Source organism: Tenebrio molitor, chromosome 1 (assembly GCF_963966145.1).
Source record: "Tenebrio molitor chromosome 1, icTenMoli1.1, whole genome shotgun sequence".
NCBI classification, from domain to species: domain Eukaryota; kingdom Metazoa; phylum Arthropoda; class Insecta; order Coleoptera; family Tenebrionidae; genus Tenebrio; species Tenebrio molitor.
Genome location: NC_091046.1, coordinates 45,036,608 through 45,051,401, shown reverse-complemented (window position 1 = coordinate 45,051,401; position 14,794 = coordinate 45,036,608). Strand labels below are relative to the sequence as shown.

At 39.5% G+C, this 14,794-nt stretch overlaps 1 protein-coding gene and 1 pseudogene across 6 annotated transcripts in view; one reads left to right on the top strand and one right to left on the bottom strand.

Moving 5' to 3' along the window:
• The window catches only part of DopEcR (G-protein coupled receptor DopEcR), a 28,991-nt gene that overhangs the window by 3,623 nt on the left and 10,574 nt on the right, over positions 1-14,794 (bottom strand). For 2 of the 6 annotated variants that reach the window (XM_069057772.1, XM_069057780.1), the window contains exons 2-3: positions 414-469; positions 168-298 (exon numbers count right to left, since the gene is read on the bottom strand). In XM_069057772.1, coding sequence (XP_068913873.1) covers positions 168-282 — 115 coding nt within the window. In that variant the 5' untranslated portion in view covers positions 283-298; positions 414-469. Of the gene's footprint in view, positions 1-167; positions 470-523; positions 618-14,794 lie in introns of those variants that run through there. The other 4 variants (XM_069057748.1, XM_069057766.1, XM_069057790.1 and 1 more) reach the window with 3 other exon arrangements.
• LOC138132140 (uncharacterized) lies at positions 5,710-8,827 on the top strand (annotated as a pseudogene).

Below are 14,794 nucleotides of genomic sequence, written 5' to 3'. Positions count from 1 at the left end.
ACAATTATAACCTGTATTTCCCGGCGCATCCACCATTTTGGTGCTTCAATAAATTGACATTTGTCAGATTTAATAATAGAAGTGGTGATCTATCTATTCTCCATGTCTATGTGATTTCTTTTTTGACGGTGGATGTCATTGTTGTTGGTGAGGAGGTGAAGACGTACCTCTGAAGTTAAGGAATGTAGCGATGATGAGTATGTTGGTGACGATGATGGCGATGGCCATGATGAAGATGATGCCCGCTTGGGTGAGACCCTCCAGCCTGAACACGATTTCCATGTCATCGTTGGAGTCACTGAAAATTATCATAGTAGACGTGGTGTCCCTGGTGCGGAACATGCCGGGTCCGGGCCGCTAGCGAGTGGGTCGAGGCTGTGAGCGCGGCCCCGGATGCAGGTGGCGCCACCTACCCGCCATGCCGTTGCAGGATCACCTCACCAGGTCACGGAGCGCTCGCATGGAAGTCCTGCAACAAAGAGCCGCCTTAGTACAAAACCAGACACGGCAAAGCGCGTCCCACCTGACGCCAACAGTCGCTCCCCGCCCCCTGACGTCAAAACAAACCGCCGCCGCCCACGCGTCGCCCTCCCCGATCTAAATTTAAATTGAATTTGAATGCATCACCCCCAAAACTGGCGTTTCTTGAGCGAGCCAGGTTATTTGCATTTAATCTTGCTTTCGGATGATTGGATCATCATTCTCTACACCCGTGCTGTGTTGCTTTGATGTTAATCAAAGCGGCTGCCGCTTTGTTTTACGGTTAATTTAGTACGGAGATGCGGGGCTGCAATTACCGCTTTCTTCGGTAAATAAATCCGAGCTTCGAGCCAACATCCGACAATGCGGACGTTTTTCCGGACCTACATCCAAATCATTTTTCATCACACCGAACGTTATTGATGGCGCTTCGGGGAGTTTACAGACTGCGAGATCGCTTTTGTAAATCGTTCTGGTTGTCGTCTTTTAAGACGGCATCAATGCGACGAACGATCCAACTTCTGGAGCGGGCGGAAGGGTTGTCACAATCGGAATTGGGGTGGTTTAATCAAAAGCGCCGCAGACCTTGAAAACTGAAAGGAAAAAGGGAGGTTTTGGACGCGCCGAACTCATTCGACCCACCAAAGATTTGCAGCTTTGAACCTCCACCAATTACGCGAGGATCCAAACTACTATCCATTGTCCGGTCTACGACTCGCACTGTTTTATATTCTCAGACTGAACAGTCAGGTGCTGACGGCGTAAACTCGACCCGAGCTTGTCATCGCAAGGCTTATAAATTGATCTCTGATAAGTTCCCCTTTGTCAGTTTCTCACCGACGCTCCTTTATCCTTTTTTCCTCCGTATTATATCTCTATGGTCAATCTCTTGAAAACCAGCCAGGACGTATCGATCCTGACAAATTCGGTTAAGTAGCGCAGCTTAAAATACTAGTTCCTGTTCGCCGTTAAATTTCCATGCTGCTGACATCGTTCCAGGCGATCCTGTTAAGTGAAGCTTAAACAGTGCCTTTTTATACTTTTTGCGGTTTTGGAACGACTAAGGCACCCGCGTGGCGTTAACTGATAAGACGTGACGTGTTTACAAAGCTCCCCAGGAAATTATGAGTGTGCAATAAAGGACAAAGATAAAGGGGTACCGAGACATTGTACCTTCCACACAAACAACAAAAATGAAGGTGCAATGTGGTCTACTCCAAGAGAAGTCTCTCCAGCAATGAATCATGTGAGCAAGGGAAAGAACTCCTTCGGAACGTAATCAGTGATACCAACAAGATTTATTACCTGTGCGTGATTTGCAAGAGTAATGCTAGATGTCGCGGAATGACAGCTGTCATTTGATAAGCTATAAACAACAAAAATATTGTTTATTAGAAACTGATGGCTTGTTGGTGCATTGAAGAGGCAGTAACTGCAGAAATCAAACAAACGCCGCTGATAAGGGTTTTATCTGTTAAGTGGTTGAAACCGTGTGGGCGATGTAATGGCCTCGTAAGTCAGAGAGGGTTGTAAAGTCGTTTTTCGCGGCAGCTTTGTGTAAGATACACCACAATGCACTCAACTAAAAAAGACATTACGGGTAAATCTCTTGTTAACAAAATATTAAGTGTCCATTGCAGCGGGAATCTCCACACCAACCCCAACCGTACATTAATTTTGTCTTGCCGACATCATCACTCATGCCGACTAATAACAAAAACATTAGGATTTGGATCTAGCGACCGCATCAACATAAACTCGTCATGACATAATTCGTTGGGGTGAACGTAACCATTGTCTGGGCTCGTTTTTCATCGGGGAAGTTGGTACTAGTGCGTAACCGCCACCCTCTAGCGGCGAAAATTTTCCCCAGGGACATTCAACGAAAAAATTGGGGTATTATACAGATTTTGGCACCTCTGGAGGGCGTCTTGTGACATTTCTGTAGAGCGATTGACAGCTGTCACATGTCGGTGTTGTGTCAGTTGCATAATTATAAATTGGAAAATTATCTTGCTGCCAAAAAGGGGGCAATATATTTTTATCTAAATACTCAAAATTTAGACTTTATGGATGATTTTTTTTTTCATAAAACAGATTCTTCAACAGAATTCAGTCGAACGAGAAGTACCATTTCTAAGCTGTGCTGTAGAATTCCACCTTCAAATTTTCGGTTCCACCCAGAGCTTGTGCAGATGATATTAAAAAAGAAATTGCGCCATAAATCACAATTAAGTATCTTCAGACTCCCTTAAAATGTCTTTATCTGAGGCAATTTGGGAATAATTTTTATCAGATCGTCGTATTGGGCATTAACGACGTTTATTTCTCCTGTGTACATTTCGAGAAGTCATTAGCGTGGCTGTTCGCGGTAGACAACTCAATAACGAAATGTTCTGGTAAATAGTTGGCAAAGAACGCCAACTGCGCCGTGAAAGCGTCATTTAATGTAACGCGAAGAGGAACTCTATTTGTTGCTTCTGCTCGTTATCTGATAAAATGCATTTTGTACAAAACACGCAACACCGCTTTGACGTTTGTCCATTCGAGCTGAACGACCTCGTAGCTACAATTGATTAAACGATGTAGTCGGTCTGTTATAAATTTTGTCACTGGAAGAATCGCCAAATCGGTTCTGAATTAAAAATAAAACGTCAACGGAGTGACAGTTCCAGGTGTGACGTCACGCACGTTCTCGAGCGCGGAGATTAATTTAAACGTCAAACGTCAGTCGGGGAAAGTGAGTCGTGCAAGGAATGAAATTCGTTTTGTTTTAAAAAGCGTCGCTTAATTAATTGTTCCCCAGTACTAGGGTGGTACTTCTGTTCTGGATTGGTAACAATGGGAACCAAAACACGTTCCGGTCTAAATATTTCACTGAAATAATAATCAATCAATCAATAACGGCTCGTATTGCGATATTACATTATTCATGGGATTAGTCGAGAAAAAGCTTTGTCGTAACGATTTTTTAAGCAAACCCCGACCCGTCGACAATTACCCCGTGATTCCTCCACAATTCCGCTGTTTTGATAGCATTAAAAACGTCAACATTCCACGAGGGTGTTTGCATGCCGGCCACGTTTCCTGAATAAAATTAGATAGGGCGAAGCTGAACCGCAAAACCGTACAAAGGGCGTTCCCGGCCCTTCAGCGATTTGATTTCACAGCTCTATGACCGCCGGCTAAATTGTCCTTAATGTCGCAGCCCCGTTTCCTTTATGGGGGCGCGACAACAACCGGAATGATATTTCAGGCGACGGCCGGGGTTATCCGTCGTAGGTTCAAACAAGATGGCGCGTGCAAAATGGCGACAGTCGATGCGTTTGACTCGGGCGGAGTCAAACGGGCCGACTGTAGGTCGCGGTGGATCAAATTGGCCAAAATAAACACCGAATTAAATTATCTCAGTCGCGAGCTTTTTCAATATTTATTCTGATAATGGAAAATATATTTGGGCGGTACTCCAGCACGCGAATACATTTTCTTCTATCAATATCAACCCCAAAACGACTTATTCGGGCCATGGGTTATTTATAGCCCCACTTGGATATCCGCGTGCTCGGCTACCGGATTTCCGTCGATACATTCCGATTTTTCTTCGGAACAAATTATAGCAACAATAAAATCCGTCTGACATCTGTCGCCCCAGACTCTGCACCATTAATGAGGTAAATGTCTGTACCCGGAGGAACAAGCGAAGTTTCTTTGAAGCCGCGCAACTAGCAGCTTTGAAAGCTCGGGATCCGAAAGGATTTGTTTGATGTTATAATGAATATAAAAAGACAGCGAGGCTTCCCAGCCCGAGAATTAATTGTGAAAGCTCTTTAGCTTCTCGTATCGATAGATCAAAGTCGATTTTTTGATTGCCCCCATTTGCGTGTGCGCCAGGTGTGGCGCTTTAATTAGCAACTGTTAAAAATTAAACACCCTCCTGGTTTTTGGCACGAAGGGGCAAGTTCACCATCGATTTTCCATTAATTATCAAGGGCCACCCGAAAAACTGTACGTCGCGGATTAGCCGGCCGATCACACAATTCAGGAAATTAAATCCCGCGGAACTAAAATGGAGCCGAGCTGTATGTGGATGTGTAATAACCACTAAACCGGTCGCTTTGTGAGCGCTTCTGAAATCATTTACAAAACAAATTTCCGCCTGGGATTTGCAGGAAGCGCCGAAGGACTCGCACGCGAGCTTACTAGATGGTGCACAAGTTCTGGCGAATTTGGGTGCAAGAAGTGTGATTAGGTGTCGTGTCAGGCTCCGCCCATGCTGGACTGCACCGCGGTGGGAGTGGTGTCGGACGGTCGGACAGCTGACTGGCCGGCCACCTGTCGGGCCACGCCCACCGATACACTTCCTGTGAAAAATTCAGGTGGAATCGCAACACCTGCACGACTATTAAAATTGCAGACGAGTTAAGAGCCCATAAATACGTCCCCTCTAAGCCTGCAGATAAATTTTCACTCGCTTTCCTCCCCAGCAATTTACACAAACTTGCTCGAATTTAAATGTAAATTCGCCACATGTCTGATACGAGTCACACTATCCATAAACCCGCAAATGGGGGTTTGTACGCTTCAAATTAACTTCCACTACGGCCCCACTAAGTGCAACAATACTTATTTATGGCCGCGGCTGTAAAATTACATTTCGCGCATAAATAGCATCCTCGCCAACTTTTCTAATTACACATCTGAACCACTCCAGGCGTGACTTAATGCCGTTGTTTTTGTGAAATATTATTATGCAAATCTGGCCAAAAAACTTCCACGGTGTGGCCCTGGAATATAAAAGTGGAATTAGAGTTTTTGGGGGTAATCAGGCGACGCCATTAAGTGGGGTCCACGGGAAAGGTGTGATGTTTGCCTGGAAGAGCGTTGAAGAGGTCGGGTCAATAATGCAAATAACTGCACCGAGAGTTGGAAAGCTGCAGCCAAGTTTAGATTAAAATTGGCCGATACTGGCGGCGCATATTGGGAAATTGGTGGAAAATCCGGAAGAAAAATAAAACGTGAAAGTTTGCAGTGTCGCTGGCGACATCCGGGAAATTTGTTCCGTGTCGAACAACACTAATTAAATTTTTTGCAGTGTGGCGGTTCGGTTTTTATTGGGAGTGCACAAAGCATACGCGGTCGATTACAAAGAAGAGTAGGTAGAATCGTAAAAATTTCTAGCTGTTTTCCCAAAAGTAAACAACCGAAAAAGGCCTACAATCATCAATTTTTATGCGCCCCAAAAATACTAAAAAATCTATAGAATCTATCGAAAATGTGGACTTATTTTTGCAATTCTTGGCTGATAGTGCTTACTTTAATATATTGTCAATTGATGAGAAAAAAATTGAAATTGAAACAAGAACCGAAGATGAAAATACAGAGGAAGATGCTGAATTTGAAAATAACTCTACATATTATTGTATTTTAAAAATACCTAATTTTGAAATTAAGCAGCATATCCGCAACGTTTGCTGTAGTAAAGCATTGACAATTATATGTAAATACAAGTTGAAAGCTGGATTTATTAAAAGATATTTAAGTGCTCTGAAATGTGTATTAGAAAGTAGAAGTGAGACGGCATTTGTTGATCTTGCAAACGCCGTATTAGTATTATTTTCTGAATCACCGCAGAGGATCAGGAACGAAAAAGAACTTCATCACGTCTTGTATACTCTGGCATATAACTCCAGATGCTTCGTAACACGCGGTGAGGTCCAGATAAAAAAAATAGAAAGGGACCAGGAATAGCCAATACCCTAGATGTGGTGATAATCAGTAAGAATGTCGGAATCATTTTTGAATACAAAATGAATTCCAAGTCTGCAAATGAAGCTTTAAAACAAATTTTTAAGAGCCAATATTATACTAAATTCGATGAACCTGGCAATGAACGCATTTCCAAAAAGATTTATGCTGGTTTGACATTTAATACAGAGAAGAAGAAAGTTTTTATAACATATCAAGTTGGAAATTAAGGAAAAAGTAAATCTGTTTTTTTTTTTTATAATCAATTGTCAAAGTGTTGTCAGGTTGGTAGAAAATTCGAAACAGTGAATTTTATAAATCCCGTTCGAAATATTGACTTTTGAAATTGTCTCCGATTGTCACATTTGACAATTTAAATTAATCACGTGTCTCACACTCATAATAATAAACATATGCAACATAACCTCAATAATGATCTAGGGGAAATCTTGGGTGAAATTGAGATAGAACTGGACCAAATGTCAATGATTTTTAATATACAGTTTGGTCTTTTTCTGTATTTTGACACTGACAATTGATTATAAAAAAAAACGGACTAAAGTCGTTTTCAACGACATCCGTGCTGTCAGAGTCATTTTTAATATGTTGGTGCAGATTGTACACACAAATTTATAACCAGTATTCAGAGTATAAGAAAATCCTAGTTATAAAAATGTCAAACAAGAAATTGAGGTTATGGTAAAAGAAAATTTACATTTCGTGAAACGTCAACAACAAACGATAAAACTCAATCTTCAACATGATGTAAAATATGGTTAAACGAAGTCATCCTCGGAATCCCAATCAGACTACATTTTTTATCGGAAATGATAAATAATAATTTGAATTTGTCAATTTGCCGCGTCAGGATAAATTGCCAAATTAGGAAATTCAAAATTACTAAACTGAAACACCAAGTGATGCCAACATGCTGTCATACTGGCAGCACGGATGTCATTGAAAACGACTATATATTTATGTTAAAAAAATGAAACAGGTTTTATATCGCGCGTTCAAATGAAATCCTGGGCTGGGAAGGCGTTGGAAATCGTCAGTTGTTGTGCTTTTTTAAAGCGTAGATTAATAGGAGTATGTTGACAGCTAACCTAAAATTTAAAGCCAAAAAAATCTTTCTTTTTTTCTCTCTTTGCAATGTTTTACATTAAAAATTGAATAACTTAACGATTCTTATTCTCGAACCAAATATCTAAGGGCCCCCTTTGCTGAAAACAAACATGTTCAATTATGTCCCGATTAAACATAAACAAATGTCTTTCTTATCAAACGGCGGGAAATTCAAACTTTACACTGTTCTGAACGGTTTAATTTTTCCAACGCCTACTCAGCCCAGGATTTCATTTGAACGCCCGATACTTACTTAATTTTGTATTCTGGCAATGTATTAGTTTAGAGTGTTTATAATAAAATTCTAATTAAATTCCCAAATGCAATTCCAATTGTTACCAAAATACATTTGTATTTCAATCAATGAACAGCCATTTTTAATAACTTTTTGGGACAAATTTCCTTAATTTTCATTGGATTTTTAAAGTGCCCAAATGCCCTGGCCCAGAAATAAAAAAATCCAATTCATCGTGTTGAAAACCGAGGGATTTGGATAAGATGTTTGGCTCCTTTTCAATCGCTTTTTGCATGCGCCAACTGGCTTGGTCCAGAAATTAAAACATATTGCGGTGTTTAAAAACAAGAAATTTTGTAAGTTTTTTTTTTGTTGTTTTTAAGGTAACTTTACTTGATTCTGGATAATTTTCAATGGTTTTTTTCGTGTGCCCAATTTCTGCTGGTCTATAGATTTTTTAGTATTTTTGGGGCGCATAAAAATTGATGATTTTAGGTCTTTTTCGGTCGTTTACTTTTGGGAAAACATCTAAATTTTTAGGATCCCGTCTTGTTTTTTAAGACGCCAAATACCCTGGTACCATCCCTCCTTGATTTGGTGTTGTTTTTCCTTCTTTTTGCATGCACGAAATGGCTTGATCCAGAAATAACAGGCCATTTTGGAGTCTTTAAAAATAAGGTATTTTGTAAGTTTTTTTTTCCAACGTCAAGTCTGAAAATGACATTTCCATCACTCAATTTAAAGAGGAAAGTAGGCGTTTGCATCACATGTGAGGAAAGTAAATCACTTCCCTCACTAGTGGGGAAAGTAATAAAAAATAATTTGTTCCTCATTTAGGGAATTTCATTTAAATAACCTTCTGATATAATTATACAATTATTGTAAGAATTCTTTATTAACATAGTTATTACATAGTTAACTTTTTTATCGGTATTATAAAAATTAAATGTACAATTTTCTGCATGAATTGAAATTCCAACTGTGTCTGATTTATTTGCTAAATAATGTGTCGATACAGAGCTCGACGTTGACGCCACATTAGCAATTCTGTTTGGTTTCTCGGATAAGTTATTTCCAAGTATATTTGTAGCGATCGAAATTTTATTTTGAATTGAATTTTCGATATAGCCCTCTGCTACTGCCGAGGACTTCCAGCCTCCATGGCTTTTTAATGTGAGTAAGTCAGCTCCAGCATCTACCAACAAGGACGCTGATGTTCTCCGCCAACAGTGCCCCGTGTAAGAAGAAGCATCTGGTATTTTCAAGTAATTTGCAATAATGGCCGGTACTTTGGCAAATTTGTTTATTCCTACGGGTTGAACGGTACATTTACCCTTTTGATAGTTCACAAACAATCGCCGATGTTCTGTAAGAGGTGATCTTAGAGAAACATATTTTCTGTATATCTCAATCAAATTCAAATCATTTGCTAGTTCATTTTTCACTGCAACTACTGTGAATACACCACTTTTTCCTGTTTTAGAGTCCGGTATATTTATTATCAATACTGATTGGGTGTCTTGTATCTCGTCAATTGTCATATTTTTCAATTCGTCGAAGCGGCAAGCACCCGACCATCCAATAATTGCAATAACCTGCACAATTAAGAAAAAAATTATTAATGAAAATTAATGTAAAAATTAGCAATTATTTAGTTTACCTTCATTAAGAGGAATTCTTCATCATGGGCCGTTGATAAGAACTTGAATATTTGCTCTCTTGAAAATATTTTTGATTTTTTGGCCTTATAACCAACGGATTGTCTTTTTAGAAATGCAACCAACTTACAATATTTACTAACGTCAACATTATTTTTGACAACCAAGCTTGCTTTCAGCATCGAATATCGTGACCATAAAGTCGATGATTTTTGCACTTTGGCTTGTTCCGACATGTACCCCAAAACTACCGACTCTGAAAAGCTTTTAATTTTTTTTTTCTTGTCTCCATCTCATGAACATATCATATTCCCTTTCATAGCGTGCTCGCGATTTGAGAGGTAACAACTCCAAAGTTACCAAGTTCGCTGCCTCTTTTACTTCTGGTGGAGTATTTGGTAAATCTTCATCACTATCTACTTCCATCACTATTTCAATTCTTCTTTAGTTTTGGAAAAAACACGGCTTGAGATTCAATAAATTAAATTTTATTGTTTACTGTGAGCATGGAAACGTGATTTTCAAATTTTAAATTTTACTTCTATGTTGATTTGTATAAAATAATAAATTGATAATACCTATCCAAGATAAACCGAAAAACTCTTGACGTTGGAAAAAATAGTATGTTACATACGTGAGGAAAGGTCCATTGCAAAACTTGAATGATTAGATCAACTCGCTATCGCTCGTGATCCAATTCTCATTCTCGTTTAGCAATGCATCCCTTTCCTCACTTATATAACAATATACTATATAGTGCTCTTGAGATATTTTCCATGATTTTCAACGGTTTGGGTATTTTTGGCGTACATAAAAATTTGTGCTTTTTTGAAGACTTTAAGCCTTTTTCCGTTGTTTACTTTTGGGAAAACAGCTAAATTATTATGATTCTACCCTGTTTTTTAAGACGAAGTAACATTTCACATCCTACTAAGAAGCTTCGAACGGATCGAGATAAATGGATTCTGTCTCGACTGGCGCAACTGAATAAAAGAGCTCGGTGTATTATGTCGTTGGAGGAAAAAACGTGAATGGGGGCGACATAAACATTTTCTTGTGGATCTCCGGGCTTGTAAATATTACAAAAAGGAGACATCGTCGGAGTGGAAATTTTAATTAAACGGGAGTTTTCCCGACCGGTACTATTGCTGGTAGTAGGAGTTTCGAAGAGCATCCGAGTAATTCCCCGAGTCATTACCTCATAAATAAAACGCTTTAGTGTCTCATAAAAGTGGAAGAAACGACCCATTCATGTATCGATAATCCAGAAATGAACAGTAAACCCCATTAATAAAAAAGAACCGCGCTGCGACTACACTTCACCCGTGGGGCCCCCGCGACTCATCGTCCAAAACTAGAACTTTTCCGATTTCCTTCTTTAAATTCCTCCGAAACTCGTTACAGAAACTAACAAACCCCATTTAACCTCCCTAACTACTTTTCCGCACCACTTGCTTTTAATTATTTCGGTGGAAAGTTGCCTTTTTTTCGGAACCAATCTGCATGGTCTGCACAATCAGGCCGATCAATTTGTTGCCCCACTGCATTCCGCTAGAATTACAACGATACATCAGCCGGCCAGATAAATAATTCGCAAAGCAATCCAATCGGTCCTGTCGAGCTTCACCCGAATTTATGAAAGCTAATTAGAATTCTCGTCGCAACCAGACGTACACCGAATGTGTGAAAAAATAGATTGGCGACACCGCAGAAAGAGTGAATTTGAATCGATGCAAGCTGATTTAAATCGTTGGGGGCAGTTAGGCAACCAGACGTGCACAGCACGTGTGCAAAAAATAGATTAGGGGGTTTACGTGAAAGTGGAGTCGACACGTGCGAGAGACACCAAGAAAGAAAGGATTTGTGTGCGTGACTTTTGACTTCATCAAAATATTTTCACGTCGATTTTTATGATTTATTTACGCGGTTGGGGGAGCTTTCGTCGGGTGGCAGCGCTCGACAGCTTGTTTATTTGGTGGAGAAAGTCCAAACGATCGGTGACATTTCGAAGGGGCGCAGGATGTTTGGTCCCAGTGGCTCGTTCCAGGACGGAGCTTCAAGAGATGCCAGTCTTAGACAAAATATTTCCGGGCTCCGATATTACAAAATATTAAAAAAAAAACAAAATGACATTTGCAAAACGTAAAACTAGTCCGATTGCTAAAAGAAAAATCTAAATACCTATTTTCTTGATGAACAGATAACTAACCTACCTATTTCTTCGGATTGGAGTCCACCGTTGAATGAGTTCATTGATAAACTATCAAATACATTAAATGTTTTTCAAATCATAGTTTTTTGAGTCTGGTCATTTAAAACTGCAAAAATGTAATTTCCTTCTTCGATGACATAAACATTTCTCTAACCTCAAAAAGTGAGGTTAGGTGCAAACTCGTTTTTATTATTTCCTTACCTTACACCAACTAATTATCAGTAAATAAACATATTGCATAAAATTACGAAGATAAAACGCCCAAAACTAAAATACGTAGGCGAACTATTCAATTTCTTCACATTTTTCGGAACCTGTACTTAACCTCAATTTTTTTGATGTAGAAAAGGTTTTCGTGTAAACTTGAATTAATAAAGCGAAACGTTGGCGTCAAAAACGTGTCATCATAATACGAATCGTTTTAATGAGCAGACTCCAACAAAAAAATTAAAGTTAGCAACATTTTCCCGTCCTGAAAAATGGATTTCATCTCAGACAGGTTCGTTTGGGAATTATTTTGGTTTGGTTAGGCTTCTGGATGACTCAATTTGATCCACAAATCACAAATCTGTTTAGCATCAGCTTCAACAGTATCAAATTTGGATCTTTAATAAACTTTCATAAAGTAGCAATGTTTAAATTCTTTTCTACCATCAGCAGTGACTTATTTCCAGCATCTACTCTACGCAATATTTTGTTCCACACAACAATTATGATGCAAGATTCTAAAGAAATCATTCTTTGCATCAGACTTTTTGTTTCAATTTGAATTGTTTTTATGTAACTGACCGTCTGGATAATTTTCGAAGGACAAATTTTATTTGATTAGAACTACTGTTTCGGGCTTGAATAACATCCAACCTGGAAGACCATCTAGTGGCATCAGTTTACTTCAAACTTACTTTACCCTTGAAAGTTTCTTTCTAGTACTGTCCACGGAGGTGTTGACGCAGAGAAGAAATTATAAACACTTGGAATTGAATCAAACAATTGTAACAAACATCTTGCCGTATTTAAATATTTGAAGAAATGGTTCAAAGACGGGAAGACTTACACGTTATGTGGTAAAATATTTCTTGCTTCTCATTCTACTATTTCAAATTAATTAAAGAAGAGAAAAGTGGATTAGATCTGGACCATTTTTAAATAAAAATTTGTTGAGAAATGATTTGAATTGAATTATTTTTCCATTTATTAAATAACATTGTCTTAATGCCCCTTGTTGTTAGGCAACTAAGCAACCACATCGATTTACTTTTAGCCTATAATAAATAGTATAGTTACATTATGAATAATGGGTGGCAAATTTCACAGCCAACAATCCAAGAAGCACTTCCAATATCCTTGTATTTATATTAAATGAGCATTTTTTGCAAAAAAATTGATGGCTTCCTGTGCATGAATTGTTTTTATGATGCCAACTAGTTTCTAAAATGTACCTGGGACCAAGAAAATAATGAATGAGTGTGGTCTAGATAGGCAGTACAGCTAAAACTAAGTACGTAAAGGAAATGCGAAACAAAGCAAAGACAAATAACATTTCTATATTTTACATTTTTCTCTTAATTATAAATTTAGTATAAAATGGGGTACAATTTGAGTTGGGAAATGGCTGGTTTGGCCGCGACCTCTGGCCGGAATATCAAAATCTTCTTTCGGTGTGATTTTTTCCGGAGTAGGGTTAATGATGAGCGATATTTCCTCGGCGGGATGGCCTTTAGTGTAAATAACGATTTCGCGCGAAAGCCCTGGAACCGGCCCATTTGCCGTTCTCCCTGACGAGCCATTCTCCCCGCTCGAAACGGAAGGTCAAAGAGTTGCCTTTGGAATTAGCAGCCGCTCCAGGTGTAATCCGTTTCTGGCGCATCGTGCGCTATTTTTGTTTCTCGTTAAGGGGCGTCAAAGGGTGAAAGTTTATCGGCGGTGGTTACACTCGTATTAATTTTTAAGCACCGGGCATGTTAGATTTCCCCCGAGAGTGCTTACATAATGGCGGTATTGTCGACCTGTGTCTGTTATCCGACGGCTGAATATTTCAGAGAAATGAGGCACTAAACGCTGACGCATGTTGCTGTCCTAACAGCCTTAATAACGCGGACCACCCTCTGTGATTAACAAGCTTCGCTAATTAAATCTTGGTTCACGGTATTTAGCTAATCAACTGCGCTAGCTGCCGGCCTATCTGAATTCCGAACGCTCTCAATAGATCACGCTAAAGAGCTTATCTCGGCGCCATTGAGACTCCTTAAAAGGTTTGCAGAATCTATTAACACTGTCCTTTCCGCGAATGTCGCGCTCCTGCGCCATTCTCGCCCCTAAACCCTCTCTAAATATTTCACTCCCCCTCCCTAATCGACGACAACACCTGCGATTCCTACCCGCACAGACACGCGTCCTCAAAACACGCCCGCACCTTGCGGCTCCCTCCAATAATAATTAAACACTCGGAATATTTAATCCTGCAATGCCGTCAACAACACATCCCGCTCTGCGCCGATCAAAGCAAATTATCAAGTCTCGGGGGCGGCCCCGGAATCGATCAGCCGCCAGACTTCTGTTAACGGAATTGGACCGGGATCAAGTTCACGGATGTCTCAAGTCCGGAATATGAAAAGCGAAACGAGGATGTATCGGAAATCGTTTACGTAACATATTGTGGCGGCTGTAACAAGACGGTAGGTAGGACCGTGGGTGCATTTTTATTTGCGCCACTAAAAAAATTTATATACACGGCCGTCGTAAAACGCACATTCGGCGAAGAGTCGGAGGGATGGCGGGCGAATTGCTTACGGGGGCAGTTTCGCCGCAATCGACTCGGATGGAGTCGTTCCAATCATGATGCAATCGAAAAATTGAATCCGGTTAACCGTCCGTTGACACGGAAGAAACGGATTGGGAGTTACGACCGGAAACGTCGCGGTTTTCAAAATTGTCCACTTAAAACTTCGGTAAAGGTCACGAAGTTATATATAACAAAGATGTAAAAAAGTTCTTGGATAATACATATTGCTGACAGCGAAATTCACCGTTTGCTTTCTTTGGTTGATCACCATAATATTTATTCATAAAATGCAAATTTCAGTTTCAGCTTTCATTATCGTCAAAAATATCTAAATATATCTTTTAGTTTTTCATTTGACAAAAAGAGGTTTATAAAAAATAATGATCTAACTTATTAGACAACTGCGACGTGGGTAATTTTTTCTCAAATATTTTGGAAATAAGGTAATTGTCAAATGACTTGTTTAACGTTAGGGTTAGTTGGTTCATCAAAGTAAAGTATCGGGTGTTCATTTAAATTTATCGTCAAAGTTGGCGTTGCAGACTCGATTGTGAACG